This window comes from Choloepus didactylus, chromosome 10 (genome assembly GCF_015220235.1).
Source record: "Choloepus didactylus isolate mChoDid1 chromosome 10, mChoDid1.pri, whole genome shotgun sequence".
In the NCBI taxonomy this organism is placed as follows: Eukaryota; Metazoa; Chordata; class Mammalia; order Pilosa; family Megalonychidae; genus Choloepus; species Choloepus didactylus.
In genome coordinates, this window is record NC_051316.1 from 117,583,619 (window position 1) to 117,609,751 (window position 26,133).

The 26,133-nt window shown below is 36.9% G+C and overlaps 2 protein-coding genes across 13 annotated transcripts in view; both read right to left on the minus strand.

Moving 5' to 3' along the window:
* FKTN (fukutin) overlaps positions 1-14,674 on the minus strand; it is a 111,786-nt gene extending 97,112 nt beyond the window's left edge. For 2 of the 9 annotated variants that reach the window (XR_005210666.1, XM_037797648.1), the window contains exons 1-3: positions 14,352-14,674; positions 3,726-3,876; positions 1,593-1,779 (exon numbers count right to left, since the gene is read on the minus strand). Coding sequence is in view for 6 of the 9 variants with exons in the window: in XM_037797648.1 (XP_037653576.1) it covers positions 1,593-1,697 (105 nt within the window). In the remaining 3 variants the exon portion in view is untranslated. Of the gene's footprint in view, positions 1-1,592; positions 1,780-2,732; positions 3,620-3,725; positions 3,877-5,221; positions 5,354-12,921; positions 13,644-14,351 lie in introns of those variants that run through there. The other 7 variants (XM_037797652.1, XM_037797650.1, XM_037797651.1 and 4 more) reach the window with 7 other exon arrangements.
* Positions 14,675-19,068: 4,394 nt separating this feature from the next.
* The window catches only part of FSD1L (fibronectin type III and SPRY domain containing 1 like), an 86,683-nt gene continuing 79,618 nt past the window's right edge, over positions 19,069-26,133 (minus strand). For all 4 annotated transcript variants that reach the window (XM_037797326.1, XM_037797325.1, XM_037797324.1 and 1 more), the window contains one exon: positions 19,069-25,220. In XM_037797326.1, coding sequence (XP_037653254.1) covers positions 25,098-25,220 — 123 coding nt within the window. In that variant the 3' untranslated portion in view covers positions 19,069-25,097. The remainder of the gene's footprint in view (positions 25,221-26,133) is intronic.

The following is a 26,133-nucleotide window of genomic DNA, read 5'->3' on the forward strand; positions in this document are numbered from 1 at the left end:
TTCTCTTGCAACTGGGAATCTGCTGGCCATATTCCCTAAGCATAAGTCTGCTAATACTATCCTTTGTTTCTTCTCTCAGCCTTGATTGAATCAATCTCTTGATTCCAAGAGAATTTTAGAGGCTCTAGACTTAATGATATAAGAGACAAACAATCCCCCCATTTGTTTAAGCTACTATTAATCAGCTAAATGCATCTATAACTGACACAGCTACCATTACTACTGTTAATTGTAGTTATTATTATTCCCATATTTGGAAAGGGAATGGGAAATCAGGCACACTAGCTATGCAACAAAATCTGAAATGTGCATACCCTTGGACACAAGAATTCTATTCTAGGAATTTATCCTAACAAAATAACCAGTAAGTGCTGGAGAGGTCATATAAGGACATTCATTGCCTAACAGCCAAGATACCAGGTAGTCTCAGTACGTCAGTTATTTTTAGTATGGTATAGCCTGGAAAGAATGGAATTAAGTACAAGTGTCAGCTCTGCATGTTAGAAGTTGGGTGACGAGGGTAGGTAAGTTGTCTAATATCTCTGTTAGAGCTTCAGTTTTCTCATCGGTGAAATGAGGTCTGGTGACCCTGTGTAACAAGGCTTGCATAACAAACCTCCCCCAATCTTAATGGCTAACATGCCCTCATTTTCTCCCTCATAGATCTGTGAGTCAGCTGGGGCAGTTACGTACGCCTGCTCCACATATTTCATTCGGGGATGGGCTAGAAGGACAGCATCTACCCAGGGCATGTTCTTCTGGAGTCAGGGGAGTACAAGGAGCAAGTCAAATTGCAACAGCCCATCTGAAGCATCTGCATATGTCAACACTTCACTGGCTAAAGCAAGTCTTAAGACCAAGCCCAACATCAAGAGAGCAAGAAATACACTCCTCTAATCCTATCAAATGGCCTTAAAAACAAAAACATACACTCTCCAGGGGTTGTTTTTAAAGTTAATTCAAGCATGTAAAGCATCTGGCACAGTTTTCAACTCCTGAATGTTCAATAATGGAGGTTAATATAATTATAATAAATCCCAGTGGGTAGTGTTTGGCAAATTTTTCACAATTTAGCAACACCTTCTCAACTTTGAAATTTCTTATCTGGACTACAGAACTATTTTCTGAGTGATCTTCAGGGGCTATTAGTTTCCAAGCCATTGTCTCCAGTTTTTCATGCCTATAGATTTATAATAAAGGTAAGTTATATCGTTACACTCCCCTGGTAGGTACTAAATTAAAATATACCTTGTACTGAAAAAACTAATTTTGATATATTATCAAAATTACTTATTGCATTCACTTAAATGAGGGATAATGTTTAGCAGAGTAACAATTTTTACATAACCGTATCAGAAAATTTCAGTATATCACTGAAACTTGGCACATTTGACTTTTAGTGTATTATCACAATAACATTTAACTGCAATTGTAAACTGCCACACCCCACAGAGATGAGAATCTATTAAGAAATGTTTCTGGAAGGATCTAAAAAATTGTGAATCATTTTAAGTACTACAAAGTGGAAAGGGGAAGTCTGTTGGGAAAATATACTGCTAAAATAATCTGATGATAAGGAGAAAGAAAATTACCTTTGCTGATAAATAGTGCTTGTAGTAGTACAACTGAAACAGCAGAAATGCAGAACTTGTCAATGTTAAAAGGGCCAAAATCACGTTTTTATTGATTCTACTCATTAGTCTGTGATGCTCCCTTGGTTGTCTTTTGACAGTAACTCAGTCGTTTTCATCTTTTTGGATTGGAAGATAATCTTACTTTCTGTGAAAAAAAAAGGGTATTTCTAAGGAGACAAAAATCTGTTTCTAATTTTTCACCATGAATAATCAGCCACAGAACAAAGGAAATGTTACCTAAAGTTCCACAGAACATTCTTTGCCCTAGAATCTATTCTAAAGAAATGATCAGATATTAGATCGAAGAAAAAAATTTTCCTTATAGCATTTTTTACAGTTGCAAAAATCTGAAAATACACATGTGATATTTATAAAAACCAACTATATCCCAGATCACAAAGAAAATCTCAATAAACAACAAAGAACTATCACACAGACCACATTACATGACCAAACATTTTCTCGATTTCTTCTATGGAAGTGATTCTCAAATTGTGGTCCCTAGATCAGCAGCATCCACATCAGCCAAGAACTTTTCAGAAATGCAAATTCAGGCCCCCAACCCTGAACCTACTGAATCAGAAACTCAACTCTGTTGGTCAGCAAAAATGCTGTGATACATGTTTTGTTCTTTCATCTTTGATCTCATCGCTGATCATTTCTTTAGGATATGAAATTTAATATAGTCCTACTTCTTCCTACTTCCTCTCTACTGACAGATATTGGTTAAACAAACATTATATTTAGATCTTCAAGTGTTTGCTTTTGTCCCTTTAAATATGCCAACACTTCTATTCCTTGATTCCTAAGCTTTATGTCTTTTGTTCTCTAACTATAAAATCAGAGGAAATGAGCAAATTTATGCTACCCCCTACCTCTCCTCCCTTCCAACCCTGACTTTTATTAGTTATTTCTGGCTTGTTAGTTTCTACTCTATTCTTCTGTAACCACAAATCTCCTAGTTGCTTTATTCCTACAAGTAAATGGTGTCAATGTTCACTACCAACTCTTTTGCTGCATCATCTCTGTTCATTTACTGGATGTCTGATATTCATCTTCCTGCGGTTTATTAAAAAATAACTTGTGGGTACTATTTACCTTGAATTCTTGCATTGTTCAAAAGCAGTTGGTTCCATTGACAATTTGGCTTTGAAGTCATACTTTCTTCCCTTGATGACTTACACACTTCGTAGCATTATCCTCTAACACCACATGTTCCCTTGACAATATCTGATTTCTGCCATCCCCTTAGAGATAAGCTGGTCTTTTTTCTGGGGTGAGCAAAACAGTCATTCCTTACTGTTGAAATTCAATTTTTTTAAAGCTAGGTTATGTACCGATGTCAATGATTGTATATTAGTTTCTCCTCAGTCATGGTGTGCTTTTTCAATTTGTAGATTCAAGATTTCTTTTCTTTTTGGAAAGTTTTCTAAAGTTATGTTTGAATATTTTCTGTTCTAATGTTGAATTCTCTATTTCCAGAACCACAAGTAAGCATTTATCTCCTTTCATTCCCATTTTACTTTATTCAATTTTCAAAAGCCTAACATCCATGTTCTTTACTGAATTTTTCAACTGTTAATTCTACTTTTTGCTACTAATTTATTTATTCTTTTTATTTTGAATTTTCTTTTCCTTTCTTTTCTTTCCTGAGCTCTGATTATGATTCACCATAAGAGACAAAGTTTCTTATTTTTAAGAAGTGATTGCTTTATTAAATTTATTGGGCCAATACAGTTTTCTCATGGGTTCTTTGTCACTTGCTTTTCCCTGTTTCTTTTCTCCCTTTTTCTTTTAGTATTTTTGTATAGATGTTGTGCTCATTTCCTTTTTATTATTTATCTTTGAATGACTTCAGTGCCCCCCCCCAGATCAGTTATTTGCAAGAAGATTGTGCAAGGAAGAAACAGAGCTGTGTTCTGCACTAGAAGGTATTCTCTCTAGTATACAGGAAGGCCCTTTATGGCAGTATTTGATGCATGTGTCTGTGAGAGAGACAGAGAGAAAGACGGTATGAGCAAGAATGAGCAAAAACAAGTTTAGCCACTACTTCTTCTAGATGTAAGGAAGAGAGAGCAGAGGGCTACTCACAGTCTCTCCTCAACTTGGCCTCGTCAAGAGAATACTTTCTGGAAAGATGGTGTATCTGTGTGCTTCCTCATTTGTTCTCTCTTCCTTGCTAGTTTATGTTGCCAAACAGTCCAAGGATGCTCCCAATGCCTTCCTATGCATCCTGATCCTACTGTAAATAAAAGATACAGATTTACACTATTTTTGCTCTGCCAAATGTATCTGAGCTCTCGTTCTACCAGCATCCTCTTTCAACCTCTTCCTGCTAACACTTGGCAACCATTTCCCAAATATTTTGATTTGGGGTTCCAGATCTTCTAGTCTCACCGAAGATGTAATTACACCTCTGCCTCTCAACTTCCTTGATGTTCCAGGGTAATTTCAGATACAAGAGGGCACAAATGTCTTTACTCTGCCATCTTATAGTCAGAAGGCTTGGTTTGGTGTTTTAAAACAACTTCACTGTGCTTCCAGAGCTGAAGTCTATATAAAGCAAACACTACAAGAACTTAAATAAGGTCAAGAAACTGCATAAGAGAAATGATATCAATGTGATTAAGAATATCCATCTGATTTACAGATAATGTATATTAAGCAAAGATACCTGAATAAATCATGACTATTTTCTACCTCCTAAAACTGTGAAAGCTAGCAACATAAAACAACATCTTGTTCCCTCTTTGGACACTTATCTCTAGTCTACAATTAATTCTTACATAAATAAACCTCCAAAATATATCACCAAATACTTTACTACACATTTATTAACAATATGATATCCAATTAATTTTACTTCATTATTTATTTATAAACACTAAGGCAAATCAATTACAAAGAAGAATGTATTAGCTTGTCAAAATGTCCCTTTTCACTAGCAGTATCTCTTCTTTAGGAACACAGTTACCATTTAAAAATGAAAATATGTGATACCTTAAAAAAGAGAGGCCAAGGCTTGTTGATTTTACCTTCAGAATATCTCTGGCATTAACTCCCTCTTCTTTCCTCACTGTCATATTCTAATTTATATTCTAATTGTACCTAATATTCTCATTTTGATGGATGTCCCTGTCTCCACTTTCTTCCTGCCCATAATCTTACCTAAACACTGCCTGCTGACAGAAGAATCAAGTTACATCCACAGTCAAAACCTTTCAATGGTTCCCCACCACTTACAATATAAAGTTCAAATTCCATACAACAGGATTCAAGGGTATTCACACTCTGACTGAACAGAGACAAACCTTCTGGTGCTTTCTCCAACCTCACACACCCAATGCTTTTGCCCAGGTATTCTTAGAATACATTCACATTTTCCTGCCTTTATGCTTTTGCTCATTCCCTCTTGTCTGAAATGCTCTCAAACCCTATCTCCATAAAACCAGTTCCGTATCTCTCTTTACAGCTCCTCTCACTTGACCCTTCTTTTAGGAAGCCTTCCATGCTCTTCCCAGTCAAAACCATTCTCTCCTACCTCTATATTCCTCTACTTTTACCTTCTTGCAGGAAATATTGTTTACCTTAATACACATGGATGCCAAGAAAGATGCTAAACGCTGGAGATAAAGTGATGCATAGGATACGGTCCTCTATCTTCTAGGAGTTTAGAGATGACTATAGGTGTTTTCAAAAGAATGGTGGATGGCAGTTATAGTGGAGGAGGGGATGATGTACCTAAAGAATAGCATGGAAAGATTTTTTCCAAAATATACAAGCATCATCCCTTATCACCCCCACATCTCTTGAGAACCACTGCTCTGCGCTGTGATAGACTCTACTAGATAGAACTCAATAGAGAGGCAACCTCCCTACTATATGGGACATGACTCCCAGGAGTGTAAATATCCCTTGCAACGCGGGACATGACTCCGGGGGATGAGTCTGGACCCGGTATCATGGGATTGAGAAAATCTTCTTGACCAAAAGGGGAAAGCAAAATGAAACAAAATAAAGTTTCAATGGCTAAGAGTCTTTAAATGGAGTTGAGAAGTCACTATAGAGGGTATTCTTAGACACTATACAAATATCTCTTTTTAGTCTTTAGTGTATAGGAACAGCTAGAAGGAAATGCCTGAAACTGTTGAACTGCAACCCAGTAACCTTGATTCTTGAAGATGATTGTATAACTATGTAGCTTACACAGTGTGACTGTGTGATTGTGAAAACTTTGTGGCTCATACTCCCTTTATCCAGTATATGGGCAGATGAGTAGAAAAATGGAGACAAAAATTAAATGAAAAATAGGGTGGGATGAGGTGGAATGTTTTGGGTGTTCTTTTATTCTTTTATTTTTATTCTTATTTTTAATCTTTCTTTGGAGCAATGAAAATGTTTAGAAACTGTGGTGACAAATTCACAACTATATGATGGTACTGTGAACAACTGATCGTACATTGTGGATGATCATATGGTATGTGAATGTATCTCAATATAACTGAATTAAAAACAAAACAAAACAAAACAAAATACAGAGGCAATAACAACAGTGCATTTGCTATGAAGTGGTAAGGACAGGTGCTGCAGCCCAAGAGGGCCATGCCAGTCCAAAGGCCAAAGAAGACAACGAGCATTTTCTGATACATGAACTTTTTATTCAGGACTTACTTACAGGGTGAGAAGTCGTGGAGAGATCATGACGGCTCTCTCAGGCCCACTCTCGGTACCAAGTTGTAAAAGTTAGGGTTCTCTAGGGAAACAGAATCAATGAGAGGTGTCTCTGACTATCAAATTGTGAAAGTGACTCATGCAACTGTGGGTATGCATGAGTCCAAATTCTGTAGAGCAGTCTGCAAATTGTCAACTCCAAGGAAGATGTCCGATGAACTCCTCAGGAAACGAACCGGCAACTTCAACAAACTCCTCAGGAAATGCTTCTCTGGGCAGCTGAAGAAGTGAAGGTCCTCTATCTGTCTTGCTTATAAGTCTTCAACTGATTAATTGGATTAAATCCAGCCAATTGCATTCTCTCATTGTGGAAGACACACCCTTTGGTGAGTCATCAGTCACAGCCACAGTCAACTGACTGATGATTTAATAAACCAGCCTATTGGTTTATTAACCAGCCTCAAACTTCCTCACAGCAATTGTCAGGCCAGTGTTTGCCTGACCAAACAGCTGGGTACTATCATCTGGCCAAGTTGACACATGAACCTAACCATCACAATCCACCCCTTGTCAACTTGGCAGTTATACACATCACCTAAAACTATAATTTATTGATTTCCTTTAGCTTAAATACAGCAAAATGAACAGTACGGGTTATACCATATGATATGGGGATAAGACAGAGAGGAAAGCAAAGATATTTGCTTTACAGGCAAATACAATCATAACAAAACGAGGAGGAAATATTCATGCCATTACAGTCCTCGTTTCTGTAACTGGTCACATGGCCGTAGTTCGTATTTATCACTACCTTCTTCCACTATCCATTCCATGTTCTCTTTACCCTCAGCAAGCATTTCAGCTGGCCGTGGTTCTTTGCCTGGTGGGGTGACCCAAACCTTCATTCCTGAAGTTTCTTGGCCATTGGTAGTCCTGCCTGGATTGGGTTGTTGCAGTTTTCCATTGACTTTAATCACAGGACATGGTAGTACTAAGAGACGCCCTAAGGGATCTCCTATATTTCAGGAAAACTCTTCTTTACTTCCATTGTGTAGTTGCAGTGCTATTTCCCCTTGATGGTCAGGATCAATCACCCCAGTCAGTACAGTAATCCCCTTCCTTGACTGTTGATTCAGAGGCATAAGAAGCCCAAAGTGGCCAGGTGGCAGTCTTAACTTCCAGCTCAATGGGATTATTGTTGTGTTTCCTGGTGGAAGCACTCCTCCTTTTGGAACCAAGACCTGTAGACCAGCAGAGCTTAAGCTTGCAGGGACAGGAAGCAAAAATTTCCCTAGTGGATCACTAGGAGTGATAGTGAGTGGTGCCACTCCTGTTTCTACCCCTTGATTCCTGGACCCATGAATCCTGGCTATGGGAGAAACAGCACCTAGAGTGGATGCTGATTCAGAGCATACACAGCCTCCTGGAGAACACTGCCCCAACCCTGCAAGGTATTGCCACCTAGTTGGCGCCGTAATTGAATCTTCAACAGGCCATTCCACCATTCTATCAACCCAGCTGCCTCTGGATGATGGAGAACATGGTAAGACCAAAGAATTCCATGAGCATGTGCCCATTCCCTCACTTCATTTGCTGTGAAGTGGGTTCCTTGGTCTGAAGCAATGCTGCGTGGAATACCATGACAGTGGATAAAGCATTCTGTAAGCCCATGGATGGTAGTTTTGGCAGAAGCATGTCATGCAGGGAAGGCAAACCCATATCCGGAGTATGTGTCTATTCCAGTAAGAACAAATCGCTGCCCCTTCCATGATGGAAGTTGTCCAATGTAATCAACCTGTCACCAGGTAGCAGGCTGATCACCTCGGGGAAAGGCGCCACACTGGGGACTGAGTGTGGGCCTCTGCTGCTGGCAGATTGGACACTCAGCAGTGGCCGTGGCCAGGTCAGCCTTGGTGAGTGGAAGTCCATGTTGCTGAGCCCATGCATAACCTCCATCCCTACCGCCATGACCACTTTGTTCATGAGCCCATTGGGCAATGACAGGAGTTGCTGGGGAAAGAGGCTGATTGGTATCCACCAAACGGGTCATCTTATCCACTTGGTTATTAAAATCTTCTTCTGCTGAAGTCACCCTCGACTGAGCGATGCAAAAAGGACAGAAAGCCTTTTATAAGGGTTTAAGACAAAGGCCCTCCTAAGGGTGGGGGGAGCATAGATGCAGGAATACATCATTCTGACCTGGGGGTGGTGCAGAAAGGACTAGAATAACACTTGAACAATTACATTTTGCTTTTTTTGTGAGACTAAGAGCCTCTCAGTTCCTGCCTGCTTGCATAAAGTTACAGTTTAAAGTCAATTTATCCTTTTTCTCTTTACTGGCTTACAAAGATGATAGGTTAAACATTTAGCTGCCTAGGTCATGCAGATGGCTGTGCACCAAAGATCTGCAGGCCTGTTTTGCTCAGGCCACAGGTTGCCACAACAGGTTATTTATTGTAGAGCATGAGGAGAGGCAATTAACCCTAAGGCTTTCACTACTTTCTATTTTGAAGTATAATTATTAGTTCATTTAGACCCTCTCCCCTACCAGCCTAAAACTGGCTGAATTTAAATCATATTATTAATATTATGAAATCAATTATTAACAATAAGCATGTTAAGTATACTCAAATATACTGCACAATGCTCATGGGCAAAAAAACTTACTTAAATAAAAGTCCCCTGTCCTAACCTGAAGGAACTTTTATGATAAAACAGAAAATATGAAAAAGCGATTTTTTTCTGAGTTTAAAACTATTACCTGGCTCCAATTCCCACATAATAAACATTAAAAAAACAAACAAAAAATCAACATATGGAGAAGGTAAAGCATTGGATCAAAATAAAAATATTATTTGTGTATTTGTGTACATTTATTATTATATGTAACATTTTAGCTATTATAAAAATGCTGGAGGATTAGTAATATATTTTCTTTCTTACACTTAGGTAAAGCTTCCTGAAGAAGATAGAATATCAGTTCTAATGGAAAAGAGAAGAAAGATATGGCAGAGAGAGTAAATTAAAATGAGAAAAAAAATAGAAAGAAAAAGACGGTAAATACTTCTGGGGGGTGTTCTAGTTTGCTAATGCTGCTGGAATGCAAAACACCAGAAATGGATTGGCTTTCATAAAGGGGGTTTATTTGGTTACAAGGTTACAGTCTTAAGGCCAAAAAGTGTCCAAGGTAACGTATCAACAATTGGGTACCTTCACTGGAGGATGGCCAATGGCATCTGGAAAACCTCTGTTAGCTGGGAAGGCACGTGGCTGCTGGCATGTGCTCTGGAGTTCTGGTTTCAAAATGGCTTTCTCCCAGGATGTTCCTCTCTAGGCTTCAGCTTCTCTCCAAAATGTCACTCTCAGCTGCTCTTCGGGCGTTTGTCCTCTCTTAGCTTCTCTGGAGCAAAAGTGGGCTTTCAAAGGCCGTCTCCAAGATGTCTCTGTAATCTGCAGTTCCTCTCTCAGCTCCTGTGCATTCTTCAAAGTGTCCCCCTTGTCTGAAGCAAGCTGGCTCCTTTTGTCTGAGCTTATATAGTGCTCCAGTAAACTAATCAAGGCCCACGCTGAATGGGCAGGACCACACCTCCACGGAAATTATCCAATGAAAGATTTCGCCCACAGTTGAGTGATCACATCTCCAAGGCAAAATCCAATTAAAAGTCTCCAACCCAATCAACACCAATACGTTTCCTGCCCACACAAGACTGCATCAAAGATAATGGCATTCTGGGGGACATAATACATTCAAACTGGCACGGGGGGAACAAAAAAGATGCAACAGGAACACTAAAGGGAGTTATGAGGTTTAAATAAACCAAGTATCTTGACGTTCTAATGCAAGTCTAAGAAGGTTAACACGAGTATGCAAGTGGGATATAACTAGAGCATGAACTTCTGGCAATGAAGAAGAAAGGAATGGGTAGATCTGCTTCCCAACGAAACCAGGAAAGGGTTATGGTGTCAGTCTTAGTCACTGGGCCTGCATAACTAGAGCCCAAGAGTGGTCACCTCCAGCCAAAACTGAACACATCTCTTTTACCCTTTCTTTCATCCTTTATTATCTAATTTCACTATGTGTCAAGACAAGAAAAGGGTGGAAAATAATGGTAGCAGATGAAAGCCACACACAAATGTGAAGGAAAATGTATAAGATGAGAAGTTCAAGATAGTTCTCATGGTCTGTCAGCTTCCCACTTGCCCTCTCACATTATCATCCATCCTTTGAAGATACTGGCATGAAAGACTGGCACGCAGCTTACCTATCCTGCTTTGCCACTTCTAGCCTGTATGACCTTGAGCAAGTTACTTAAAGCTCTCTATAGATAAACTTCTCCATCTTTAAAATGAAACAGCAAATTGTACCTGACTCACAGGGATGTTCTGAAGATTGAACAAATTAACATGTAAAGCACTGAACAGTGCATAGAACACAGCAATTAATAAATTCTAGAGATAATTAATAGTAGTCATCTTAAAGGTCTACTACTAATTCCCTCTACTCTCAGGCAAATTAAGTTCCTTCCTTTATACACTTGTGGCACTGTATATTTGGACTACTATTTTTGCAGGCTTAAATAGCAGTGACACATGAGGCTGTGTCACATCCATCTCCGTATTCCCCAGTTTTGGCTATAGCAGAATTCAAGCATAAACACAGATTTAAAAGGCAACTTTCCACATATGATGACCTTCTGTTGCCCCAGAAGAGCTCTTTGTGGCTGGAGGAGTACAAAGCTACTGGAGCATGGTGAATGCGAGAAACTGCAGACAACAGCCAGAGATACCAGTTTGGTTTGTTACCTCATTCATTTCATTCATTCTTCCATTCATAAATATTACTGAGCCCTTACTAAGCACGAGAAAATGGGCCAGGTGCTAGATATAACACATTACCTACCATTAGAAGCGATTCCCAGGCACAAGACTCCAGAGGTATAAACAATAGATTGTGGTTATTTCTTCTGATACAAACATTTACCAAAGTAATTCCATGGGTTCATTTAAGATCTATCTTCAGTCAGCATACACACCAGAATAGTAAGTGTGGATGTCTTTGGGTAGTAGAGGATAGGTGCTTTTCTTTTTTTGATTATCTAGTCGAATGTCAATTGATTTTTGTAATAAGAAAAAAAATATATATTTTTTTTAACTTTAAAAACCCTATGCTAATCCTATGGTTCAATTAACAAGTAATTCATTTACTGAGCATCTACTAACGGCTAGAGCCCACACATCTCTCTCTACCCTAGATCACATAAATTTTAATTATGTTAATGTCTTCTCACTTTTGGAGGAACAGAATGGTGTTAAATCAAGTTATTTTTAATTGAGTAAAGTCTTCCCCTCAAGAATGCAGGTACTTAATTGGTTGGTTGAGGATATTTGGGTATTGATCTTAGTAAAACTATACAGTCAAAAGAATAACATATAAAGTATAAATATATGTACACATACAAAATCTGGATGGATGTTCCCCCAAATGTTAATATCAGCTATCTCTGGTTAGGGAGAATTTGGGAATGATTTTTACATTGTTCTTTATGTTTTTCTATATTGTCCGAATAATTTTCTAATGAGTAAAAATTATTTTCATAAAAACAATAGTTATTTCCTCTTGAGAAAAACAGGATGGAAAGTGTCAGTGGTTTAATAACTGCCATATTTGCTAGACAAGATCGAGACCCTTGCTACTTAAAGTATTGTTGTCAAACCAGCAACATCAGCATCACATTGGAGTTTATTAGAAATACAGAACTTCAGGCTCCACACTCGATCTACTGATTCTGGATTTGCATTTTAACAAGTTTCTCAAGTGATTCATATGCACATTAAGTTTGAAAAGCACTGATCTAGCTGCCAAGGCCTTTTCATGCATGGACAATGTTTGTCTTATCACTGTATCTCTAAGATCTATCTGTTGAACAAGTAAAAAATATATAAACATCATTTCTGGATAGACAGAAAGACAATGGAGACCATATCTACAGGAATTATTTAATTTCTGCCAGAGTTCACAGAAGTGAGGGCTTAATATGTGCTGTAAATGCTGTTAAATTATTTCAATGACAAATTTCAGCTCCCAAGAACCTACTAAGACTATATAGAATCCTTTTTGAAAAGGAGTCCTTGTTCTCAACTCTGAGATCTGCATGTCTCCTTCAATAATTTCTCTACGTTCCTATCTATGGGCACATCCTATTGTTACTCTCTCTACAATCTCTTCCTCAAAGCAAAGCAATTCTCAAGATTTTAACACCTCTTCTAAAAAAATAAATATTTAATTTCCAGTCTATACATTCTACCAATCTATATTTCCAATAACTCAAATTTATTATGTTCAAAACAATTTTATTCTCCCTCAACTATCCTCTCCACTTCAGAAAAGTTGCTCTCCATCCTCACAGATTCAACTTTTTTTTAACAGGTGTTAGAGAAGAAAGGCCACCTAGGCCAATGGCCTTTTCAGAGAATAGGATTCAGAAGAATTAAGCTCAAGAAGCTAGTTACTGGCAACATCAGGGCTACAATCTGAATCATCTGACTCCCAATAATAAATTATTCTATGCTGGAATTTTGACAGAATTCCCATTTCTGTCAACTGCATTTATATTACCTTTTTAGAAACAAGGTTCAAAATATCAATCACTTAGATTCAAGAAATCTAGTCCTGTTGGTTCTCTTGAGAATTTTCTTTTTCTTTTCCCCTTTCAGAACACACTTCATTTTCTTTCCATGTGGAATTCATTCATCATCCAATATCATTCTTCCTAAATCTTCTACTATCACTAAATGTACCTTCACAAATAGATTCTCAAATATGAATGCCTCTTCCTGTCTTTTATGTCTTTATCCACAGTGCACAAAAGAGATGGTTCCTGATGATTCAAATTCCATCCATCCTCAGAGTCCAGCTCAATCACAGCCTCTTCTCTTGGGCTTCCCTCTTTTCCAATTCCTAATGCACTGCTCTATCACTAAGTCTGATATTTGTTCATAGGCTGATTTTTATTATTCAGAAAACAGCTGTCTTCAAATGTAGAAAAAGTGTGAGATATTATCTAGGTTTTCTTTTTATATCTGAGAAAAGTGAGGAGCAGAGAGAAGTGACTTGCCTCATGTCACTCAAGAATTTAGAGATGGAGTGAAATCTGAATCCAGTCCTCCAGACTCCTATCCAAAGTTTTTAGCAATCACTTCTAAACATATCCAGTGTTCCCTGACATCCCCCAACAGTTAATGTAAACAAAAGGCTAACATCAAAGCCATATGAGACTTATTCAGCATGGCTAGCAGTAGCCACCCTATTACTAAACACACAAAGTGGGCTGTAGTAAATACTCCACCAAATGAACTAGAAGTTGGACCCACAGGGAGCATTAGAGTAAGAGAAAGAGATGGTTAATTAAATTAAGCCCCCCCCCACCAAAATGTTGTTTTAGCTCCCCACTGCTCCCGGAAGAATTCCACACGACAGGACATTAAGGTCCTGCCCTGTAGGGCCCCAACGTTAGCTCCCACTGCATTCCTGGCCTTTTCTTCCCCATGCATCCATCCCTCCGGCCATTACCCTAATACAGTGCTGCCTAAACCTGGCAGTTCCTTTCATGCTTATCTTTGCACACGTTGGTGCCGCAACTTTAAACGTTCTCCCCAAAGATTCTTAAGCAAATTCCAAGAAGTCCCTCGTGACCCCGGTTAAATGTCACTACCCCAACCCAATACCTACAAACCTCTAGACCGCCCTCCAAGATGGGGATGGGGATTTTACCTGCGGACACGCCCAGGAGTGGACTTCTACCACGAGATGCTCGTGGACTGACCCAGTTAGGGGCACCCAACTCGGGGAGCGCTCAGCCTGTGACCCAGCACAACCGCCAGAAGTGTGTGTGTGGGGGGGGGGGGGGGCAGGTGCCCAGAATGCCGGCAGATGCCCGTTGAGGGTACCTGGATCACTGGGTACACCTGGCTGGAATCGCCCGCCCACCCTGACTCCACGCAGTGCCCACCCATCTCCTGAGACAGAACAGACTTGCCGCATCTCACCTCGCCTGACAGCAGTCGCGCCAACTCCGCTTTACGGCACGCAAAGCGGCCGCTGCAAAAGGGCCGTCAAGCGCAGAGCCGTGGACGGCGGCGGGGTTGGTCTCCCCACGGTCGCACAGTCCAAATCCCGGCCTCGGCGTGCCGTCGAGTCCTGACAGCCCGAAGTTTATCGAATCCTGGCGATTTCCTTGTTTTTGGAATCTACTTACTTAACCAAAATCCTTTTCATCTCTTGCCTAATAACAGCTACGGCAGCGCACTGATGCGACCTGAGATTTTAGGAAGAAAACATCTCATAGTGGAGGATGAAATGCAGAAGTACCAGCTTAGCTGTCTCCCAGTGTGAGCTTGCCGGGTAAAATACAGGACGCGCTTAAATTTCTATGCAGAGGAGTCAGAATAACTCCCTAAATTTTGTTCGGGTGCCTTGTTGGGGGATAGGGTGGGTCCAATTTTGGCGGAGGAAATAGCGGCCTTCAGTATTGCTCATAAGGTTGAGGTGCCTGCATGATACTCAAGCTTCAGCGGACAGTTATGCTCCAGGTAAGGAATGTAGTCACATTTATGGGGTCTGGGCGAAAGTACAAATGGAAGCCAACCTTAGCATATTTTTAAGTGTCTAAATAGTTAAGAGCTGTTAAATAAAATGCTATGTCTTCCAGCCTTGACAAATTTCTTCTTAAAAATAGAAAGCTAGGCTCAAACTGGGAATTCTTAGACTTCTCAGCGTCACGTGGTGGAAGTGACAGCATGAGAATTACCTCAGCCCATCTCACCACACTCCCATCTTTGTTCTTTTTATAATTATTACATTTTATTAATTTAGAGTATTTGAAGTATAAAACTTTTTTATATACTGTTTATACAACACAGCCTTCTGTTGTACATCCTTTCCAACGTGTTTTTTAATTTATATTTCAGCCCAGTATTCAATAAAAGGGTCATTAAAAGCGGAAAAACTGAGAGAAATAATGTTGCACAACTGCAATCTATCCTTGCACGAAATGCTCCTGCATCCTGTGTGAGAGAGTACTGCCTGCATAGAGGCCATGAAAAAGAACCTTTCACCTCACCATGTGGATAGGATGGAAAAAAATCTCTAAGGAGTGCATTTGCCAGCTTAAAAACACTTTCACCCTCTCAGAAACAGGAGATAAGTCAACATTAAACAATAATTAAATCAAACGGTGCCTACCCCATAACCCATCCCATTCTCCTAACCTTATTTTTTAAAGTGGCTGTAAATCATAATTTGCTTTGAATAGCAAATTGCATTTGGGCTTTCTCTTCTTTTAATTTACTCCATGTGAATTCACTGTTGTTAAAAAAAGACAGGAGGAAAAAAGAAAACCTTGATACCATTAATAATAGTTTTTAAAATACAAGAACCAGAAAAAAATTAATAAATATCATAACAAGATACTTCTTAAAGAAAATAACATTTAGTTGTGTTTCCATACAAACAGTTGATATTTTTTAAAGGCCTCTAAAGCCACCATAAAATATTTGATAAGAAATAATTCTGTACTTTATGTCAGGTTTTCTGGATGGCAGGAGACTCCCTGTACAATATGGTTTTAAAGTCTCCACCAAAATATTGAACTGATACCTTTGCTCCATCCAATTTCTAGTCTCTTTTCTCACCAGACTGGGAACTCCACATGTCAATGGAGTTTTACAACATCAAAGGAAAACTATGGCCCTGAGAGGTCATGTGCTCCTTCTGCTTATTCTCTTGAAGTTATAATCCTTTTTGTAGGACTGAATTTCAGTTGCTGTAGAAATAAATGCAGTTCAGAACTCTCCATAAGATACCTGCTGCTTGAAAAAAGCAGTAGCTTGAACATAACTTATGTGTCAGAAATCTGCTTACTGTTTATATTCTAGTGATTTGAAAACCTTACTAGCTCATCTAGCCATCTGAGTTTTAAATGAAACCAAGGGACTGAATTGCCACATTGGCTGTGCACAGCACGGATAGGAAGAAATAAAAATCAAGTAATGAATGCATCTTTGACCCCCATATCCAGTGATGTGCCCCTTTAGTTATTGCACAGAATTAACACCAAAGAGCTCAATATATTAATATTCCAATAGATACATTGTACCAATTTTTAAAATGTATTTTCAAGCCTGTATCACCAAGAAAGAATGAACTTGCTCCCATCTCTTTTCACTTCTAGCTCCATCCTGCCCCAAGGGTCCTGGCATGCATACATGTGGACACCCCAGTCTGCAAATCTGAGCTCCGTCCACTCTCCCCACAAACTGCCATCCCTAGCATATAGGAACATGTGTACTTGTAGTGTGGTCTTTTCTTGAGGACGGATTTGGGGAAGAGGTCTGTACATATCCTGGAAGCAAGCTTTGGGCTGGCTGCCTGGCAGGGAATTCTGGGGTCCAGGCTATCTGGTGTATAGTCTAGAAGGGACAGAAAAATATGAACTCTCAAGTGCACACAATCCCTTGGCCCCTTCAATTTTTGTTTTTTTTACATTAAAAAACATGCAAATGCTTTTAGTCACTTTTTTTCCAGACATTTTGATCAACTTACAGGAAACACAGAACTGAAAGCTACATACAGTCTCAGTATGAAAATTTTCAGGGATCCTTGTTAGGTATGACAAGTTCCTCTTTCTTTTGTATTTATAACTTGTGGACTTTTAAAATAACTTCAAAGCACTAACAGTCATGCAAATGCTTAAGCAAAAAAGTTATATTAAGCAGAATCTACACTGAATGCCAAATTTAGACTGGCTGTAAGTAAGTGTGCTGTCAGTATTTACTAAAAACAGAATCCTTATGAGTTGTATTAGCTTATGTAAAGGAACAAAGAACAATTTAGGTAAGGTAAATGTATTCAAAAGAGAAGATTAAACTGAGATACTGGTATCTTGGAGGCAAACTACAGTTTGATGTAAGATAGGTAACTTTTCCATGTATTTTTTTTTTTATCAATGCTTAAGGAAAAAACAAAAAGCTCAGGTACTTCCTATTTAAAAGACAGATCCTATTCAACTGCAAAATCTTTTCTCAGTCTTAAAGTCTGTAGGTTCGGAGATTAGTGTAGTGAACCATGGGAGGGAAATGGAGAGAAATAAAAACAAATTTAACATTTTGAAAACAAGTTTCATCTGAAAAAGGGAGATGAACTGTAACTTCCCATTTATAAAAAGATGGAGAGCCTTCAAAGCTAACAAGATGGCTAGAATCTGGCATTCTGTTCTGTTTCAGCCAAGCATTCCTGATCCAGTCCTCTAACATGAATGATTTAGCCCCTTCAGTTTTTCCTTCCATAGGGAGAGTGGGGGTCAAGCAAGGAACCATCTTGCCCAAGTTAAATGTGCACACACACACACATCCATGGTATCATACTATGTATACTATTGCATGACTTGCTTTTTCCATTTCATATCATGAAGAACCTTCCATTAATTGTGCGTCCTTTAATGGCTCTGTAGCGTTACAAGGCAGTACCATAATCTAATTATGCCCTGTTGATATGGAAAAGGGGCATAAACACAATACTAGTACCATGAAGTGTAAATGGGTTAGTGAAGGAAAAACTTACATACGAAAAAGTAGAAATTTCTGGAGTATTTATCCTTGAGAGATCCCAGCCAGGCATAATAGCAATGATAAACCAAGGGAAGAGCTCTAATTGAGGAATCCAACTCCTACCACAGACTACATATCTGTTAACATTTATAAGAAGGGAGGAGAGGAGGTCCAGGATACATCTAGACAACTACATGATGGTAGCTTGCTGGAGCAAGTTTGAGAAGAGGAGACGTCACAACTTTGGCAGTCCACTCTTTCACTGAGGTAACTTAAGCCTGGTGGGCCAGTTCTTTGCTTAGCCGCCAAAAAGGGGAAAAAAATTGCCTCCAAGTCCATCCAGATTTGTCTCCTCAATTAACAAGGATGTATCATAAATAATGTTACAAGGGATTTTGGCTTATTTCTATGCATATATGTAAGTGAAATACCTAGAAATGGAATAAAGGATATATGTACTTAAAATCTTGAAATTGTTAAAATTTTCTCCAGAAATGCTGAACCCATTCACACTCCATCTCCTAATATGAGGGAACTAGTTTCTCAACATCTTTGTCTCAGTCCTCTCCCTATGACTCAAGTCTATCCAGTATTTCTTCTCTGGAAATGATTTTAGTTGCACGAGTTCCAGTCTCATCTAGTCACTTGATAGGTTTCCTTTTCTTCTCCTAAGCTAGTTGCAAGTTAAAATACAAATTTTAAAAAGGCTTGGGTCCTAGTTCTGATTTAGTTACCATCTACCAAAATGTAAACCAATATATGACAAACTCCAAAGACAGAAACATATGTTCCTGGTTTACATTACAGTTTCATAAATTATATCATGTTTTATCTTCCATCTATAGCTGCACTGTCCAAAACAGTAGCTATTAGCAACATGTGGCTCTTTAAATTGAAATTAATTAAAACTAAAAATTCAGTTCCCTAGTCATAATACCCACATTTAAAGTACTCAATAACTGTCCATGGATAGTAGCCTTCACACTGGATAGTACAAATGTAGAACTTTCCATCACTGCATAAAATTCTATTAATAACACTGCTCTAAAGTGTAAATTTTTGGGGAAAAGGGACTAGGATATTTTTATCTCTTTACTCTCAATAGCACATTGCAGATATTCAATAAAGTAGTCAATAAATCCAAGTAATAAACCAAAAGAAAGCAGGAAAAAAAGTTTAATTTTTAGATGTCATATTCCAGGTGCTTTTGCAAAACTTTTTACTCAGTCATAATATACAGAACATACAATCACTTCAAGATACAAGTTATTCCACTCTGAATACCCCTATTTTTAAGTTTAAAAAAACATTTGAAGGGCTTTGTCCATTTGTAAGGGAAATGAGGCAATATGCTTATTAAAACACTTTTTTTTTGTAGCACTGAGTACATCATAAGTAGTTCGTTATTCACCATCCAAAACTTAAAGATTAAACCTGAGGAATTATAAATTTTATAATCAGAACTGCATAGCAAAACCAGGTCCAAATAACACATACCAAATAATTTGTAGATTAAGATAACCCATAAACCACTAATAAATCCAATTTTAAAGCATAACAAATGTATCAGGAGAGATAGTAAATGATGCCCTGGTTAACTAACAAAGTTTTGAAATGTTTCATCTTATTTTTAAAAAAATGCAACGAAGTTGTTAAAAATTAAGTCGGCACAACTTGTATCATGGATTTTATCCAAGGACAACAAACTGCTGAACCATTTAGTTGTTTGGAAAGACTCATTCAGGCCAAATTCAGTCTTTGCATGTGGCACTGAGCAGTCCTAACTACAAAGTGCAAGTGCCTGGATGGAGACATAGCTTAATTGATTTGTTCACTTATGCTCATAATTCTACACTGACACACTAAAGCTGTGGGAGAAATTTCACAGCTCTAGAAAGTTTTGATACAGTTTAACAGGCTAGATGAGAACATACAGAAAAGCCACAGGTCATGCACAAACTAAATGAATGTTAAGAACATTTTAATTTTTTTTTCTTAATATTGTTTCACTTAAGCCTTTCATAATTTTTCTTTTTTATTCTTTAAATCACATTTGACATTACTGTTGGTAACACCAGGGGACACCAATTTTAAGCACATTTATAAATGTAAATGCCATACAGAAGCATCCAAATACGGAAATCCATTATTGCCTAAAAAAATCTTACACTTAAAACAGCACTGTATGTTTTTGAAACAATTTCACATACTCCATTTCATTTTGATCCTCACAACAGCCCAGTGAGGTAGGCTGAACAAGATACAATTATTTTATAGATAAGGCCCTGGAGGTTCAAAGAAGATACATGATTTACATGTAGAGGGCATAGATCTAGTATAGAGTAGAGTTAAGGGGATTAATTTAAATAAAGCTAACACTTTTTAATATCATATCCAGAAATTTAAAAGACGAGTGGTTTTTCATAAAAACTGCTCCAAAACCTTAGCTATTATATATTTTATAGCATGAATTAGTTATAAATTTGATTTTAAAGAATCTCCCTTAAAAGGCAAATTAGACCCATTGCTTTGGTATCTTAGAGATATTGGAAATGGTTTTTAAAATTATGCATTCTCATAGCCCTTATGTTCTCCAAAAAGTTCCAATACTAATAAAAATGCCTTTTACCACCAATCACTTACAATTTGACTTACTTTAAAAATGGCCCAAACTTAAAACTCCAAGACAAAGAAAAGACCTTCACCGACCTTCTGCCTTACATAGTATGAAATCCTCTACATGTCTATTACAAAAAGATTGAACAGGAATCAGTCAGAGAACATAGTTTAAAATAATAGAGCTTCAATAATTATGAAATCAAAGGCCAGTGCCTTATTGATCCAGAAATAACAAATACTGTTTTAGTTTAATAATTAGGTAGTTTGAGGGAAAAAGTACTATGGCAACTTCTGGTATTTATTTATAAGCCAATACTTTTAACCTATATCTGGCATATCCAACAGTATCTTTTCAATGAAAACAATACATACTAAATGTCCTCCATTTAAAGTCCCAACTTACTCAAAATGCTTAGAGTATTTAGGTTAACCAGGTTACAAAGTAATATGTGACATCAGGATTACAAATATTTGCAGAATGTGAATACTGTAAGATACATACAAAACTAAAACCATACTGAAAATGAGGTAATCTTTCTATGATGATTAAGAAAACATTCATGATCTCTTATAATGCACCAGTGTCAGTTTTATGAAATGTGTAATTGAAATAATCTTTTGGTTACCTGGATGCTATGTAAATTTATGCTGACCATATACTCCCCTAAAAGAATACACTCAGTAAAAATAAAATCAAGGAAGAAAACTTTTCCAAATTCACTTTATGTGACTGTGTAAAAGTGAACTACATTATATGGAGTTTAAAACTATTTAAAAAATTTACTTTTTTAAACTTCTGATTTAGTAGGACATTATTTTTAAGACGCAAACTTTGTCACACCACTCAACAGCAGCAAAACTTTACTCACAGTAAATCAAACTTCACTAGTTTTGGAAATCTGAATACAAAGGAATCAAATTACGACTGTCACATCACAGAAAAATGAAACTGTTGGATGAATTAGCCAGTGAATGAACACTGATCTAATAAAAATGTTTGTTTTTTTAGAATTATTAAATATATTTGATGATCTGAAAAGACAGTCCCTATTTTTTTAGCCTGGCATCGCATATTTTATAGGAAGAAGCCTACACTATCCTCTTCTAAAATCACTACTCTTTGAAATAACCCTTTTCCATATATATCCGTTTCCAATTGATTCCAGAAAAAGTTAAAATACATAAATGACTATATTTGTATGGAAAAAGCAGATAGGGAATAACTGATCCTTCTAGGTAAGTCCTGAAATAGAATATCTTAACCTAATTAAGAGAGTTCAATATAAATATTTACTTTTATTATTTATATCAAGGATCAGTCACAAAAAATCAAAGTATACATGATACCATTTATGCTTTACTTTCTCAAATAAGTGAAAAGCCAGTATGTCTCTTTAGATGATAACATGGGGAAAAGTTACTGTTTGCAGAATGAAGTAGACCAAGTCCAGCTGTACAGCAGCAGTTTACCATTTGTCAAAATGGTACAGATGCCACCAAAGCCCATGTGCAGACAGGCATGCCCTAATACTTTCAATCTGTTTACCTACACCTGGAACACATAAAGGGTTGCTGTATACTAACTTGCTATGTGCATTCAGTTATGAAATGCTTGCTATATACATATTTACCAAAAGTTAAAGACCTATGAGACATGGTCAGCTCAAGGGATCAAAATGAATTATTTAAAAATCTTTTTCTAAAGTGCTTAAGGCAGCCCCTTCATGTCTTTATCCAGTTTATTAAAACTGGTTTGGAATTCAGCTGTTAAAAATGTGATACTAAATGCATGTTTTTATAAAACAATTTTTTTATACCTGTGATAAATCCATTACAGTTAACCTCTCACACATTTCTTTTATAAAAAGCAACCATGTTTGATCTGTCAAAATAAAGAATAAAGCAACAGAGTGTATGAAAGAGTATAGCAGCTTTCCACAATGTATTAAATTCAGCAAAAGAGCTCAATAATTTTTAATTTATTCAAAAGTCAATGTAAATATTATTATTATTATCAGTTTTACCTTATTTTGAGACTAGGTAAATAGGCACGACTGTTGATTATTTTCTAGTCTGAAAATGAGGGTGGCAAACTTTCTTGAGTTTAACTTAACAACAAACTTAAATAAACAAAAAAATGCACCTTCTATTCTTTAATTTTAGAGACCTTTAAGAAAAAGCACAGTAAGAGGAAAATGTCAGAATCTTATTTTTAAGTAATAATAGTATAATATAATATCAAGTATTACATGTATTGAGAACTTAAGACTCTGGATTTACTGAATTCATATTTATCACATAAACCTCTGAGAAATTAAACATCTTGAGTGAAATTAATACATGTTCCAAATGAATATTACAAAATTCTTTATGAAGGGTCTCAAATGATGGCATGAGCACAGGAAAGAATCATATGCACTCCTCCAGTCTTTGATTAATTATTTCCTTTTCCCCATCCTCCTGTAATAGAAGATCCTCACCATTCTAACATAATACCCTCTGGTTTAAGTATCAATTGACACAGCATGCAGCATGAAGAAAGAGCGTGCTTCGAGGAAGAAGGCACTGAATTAATCAGAAGACACAATTATAAGTTATAAAACCTAACAGTAAAAAATTTTATACAAGAACTTCTGGCTTTCTCTGTGTCATTTTTGTTAAAATGCACTGTGTAGTTCTTCACATAAAGCCGCTCAACCACTAAATTACTGCTTTCAGGTTAGAGTCTATGAAAAGGGTTTATAACCTGTTTCCTTAGGTTCTGGAATAACCCCTCTTTGGGGATCAGAACATATTAAAATTGCTTTCAGAATTCTCTATGAGGAGCACAAAAACAAAATTATATTTGTTTTGTGAATCAAAAGCATATCGGTTGACATATTTTATTCTCTAAACTGCCTTACGGTCTTAAAAATTACCAATATTAACATCAAACAATAGTGCAGACATGAATGTCCTCTGGGAAAATAATACCCCAGCTCAACTAAAATTCCGTATTTAGATTTGTTTTACCAATGAAACAAAACATCTTATTAGTAAGCAGTAAACTTTAAAAGATAATGAGCTATTACTATTCCACTGGCCTTTCTGTAGAAAGCACCTCAAATATCACTCCATGGGAGAAGGTTGTCATAACACAAGATATTTGAAATGAGAATGCAAGTCAACAAGAAAAAAGTTTTTAAAGTTAAGGGAAACATAAATTCAGACCTCTTTAAAATGCCCAAGGAATTCTTAAATACTATAATTACTGCTTTTAGTTTGGCTCAAAGGACTTGTGTTACAAATTTTGATCTGCTTTCAAAGAATAGATATGTTCTGCTCAATAACCACAGGTTTCTGGCTCATTTTTAACACAATATCCCTCAGTTTAGGAAAGATTATTCTATGTCAATTATGGAACAATTACATCCTTTTATAAAGCAAATGAATGTAGCAAAAGGATTGACAGGAAAATAACCTCTGAATGTTTATGCTTGAAAAACTCATGTGCCAATTCAGTGATGTGTAGATTGTTTCCCGAAACAGTTCTTTAAACCATTCCATATCTTATTAAAAAGAAGGTAAAAATTACTTCACTAAAGAATACTTTTAAACTCCTCCCTTGATAACCTACCCTTCTTTGATAAAAGCTGAATAGTGTAAGTTTTTCTACCCTTCTCTGTAACTTTAATAAACTTTCATTCCTATTAAAAACGTTTAAAAACAGTATAATAACAGTTATTCCAAAATTTGAATGGAAACTTTACCAACATAACTATTAAAGGTGAGATTAAACTAGACAACAGTATCAGAAAATATAAGGCTTTTGAAAATATTACTCATCATCCAAAATGACTGAATGAAAAGAAGTCTAATTAACACAGGGTAATATGTAAAGAATGACCCTTTATCACTGTGTTAGTGCAATAGGCACAAAACCAAAATTTGGGGGATTTTAAGCTATTATGTCTAGAAACTCTCCCTACCCACTCTCTATTTTTAATTATAACCACAAGAAAAATACCACAATATTTTGGAAAAGAGAAATGACATATAATCTATTCAATAAACAAAAGATAATTTAGCAAAACTCAACATATTATAAAAGGGGAAACAGAAGACATTGTAAGAAAACCTTTCTAGCATCCCCATCCAATTGTCTTGATTTTTGAAAATTTTAAAGAACTGTATATTTTTAAAGCTTCAGTGTAAGAACTAAATAATAGGTAGTGATGAAATAGAAGTATTCAGGGAAAAAGGAAGACTTAAAATCTTGCCCTAGGGTCATGTAATTCAACATGTCAGAAGAGCCAAAGTAATCCAACAAACGTAAAAATGAGTTTCTATGTAAGAATAAAACACTGCCTTTTCCCTATTTACTCTTCTAACCATCAGTTTCTTGCTCGACATCTGCTTGCTTCTAGAAATTGCACAACAGGTTCCTGCAAATGCTTCATACTGAATGCTTAATGCTAAGGGATTCCAGGCCTTAAAGCAGAAGGTAGCAATTCTGATTTCCACCACTCGTAAATTTCTGTGATTAGTAATTGCACAGAAAAAGCTTCCCAATCAAAATGGGGGTAAACATTACTGAGCAGCATTGTTCAGGCTACCAGCTGAACCAGTCAATCCATTTTCACTTTTCTGAAGTGTTCTCACAGCACTTGGAACTTGCATCCCAGTACTCAAAGAAAGTCCACCACACCAAACCTAAGAAAAGATAAAACAAAACTTCAGTCAGATTTCACGTCAAATTAGAATTTCAATGATCCTTAAATTTCTATTTGAAAGACGAAAGACCACATATGTGAACATTAACAAGTTCCACACAGAAAACTTTCATGTTTGAGCTGAGGGTAAGTAAAAAGGTTAACTCATATCTTAGAACCTGAGAGGTCAAAGGAAATCTTTGTAGCAAAACTCCCTGGAGCTGCACACAGGAGAGGGAATTCAGGGCTGCAGAAACCGAGAGAATTCAACCTAAGCAGAAGATACTAGCTATCACTATCAATCCTAAACTTCATAACCAAGGGATGTAAACAATAAACAAACATCCTTACCCCGATTACTATTTAAGGTTTTGATAATGAAGTCTGGCCCAAGACCATAAGAATCTAAGACCCCTCTATTTGAATCCATTGCAATTGCCACTTCATACTTGTTAACAATAAGGACTCTTAGAATTCTTTAAGAAGGACTCTTAGAAAAAAGCAAATGGCAATATCCGGATAAATTTGCCATATTCTATGAAATATCATAAATGTTAATGAGTTTACAAAAGATATAAATGTTTCCTTTAGGAGCATAGAAGCCATCATTCAATAAAAAATAACTATTTTGGAACAGAGTCAAGAGAAAATAAGAAATTATGGATCATTTAAACTATTAGCAGCTGCCAGATATATCTGCAAATGTATGTAGCAGATACAAGCATACAGCATGGAAATTCTAGGAATAGTTTAAATATTCCCACTTTCAATTATATTCTTTAGTGTTCAGTATTTACTAAGTAACTAGAGTATTGTACCAAAGAATTTACTGATCTGTGAAAATTATAACTATATAATTAACATTCTAAATTTTCAAAACTAACAGGTTCAGTAATAATAACTCCTAAAATATA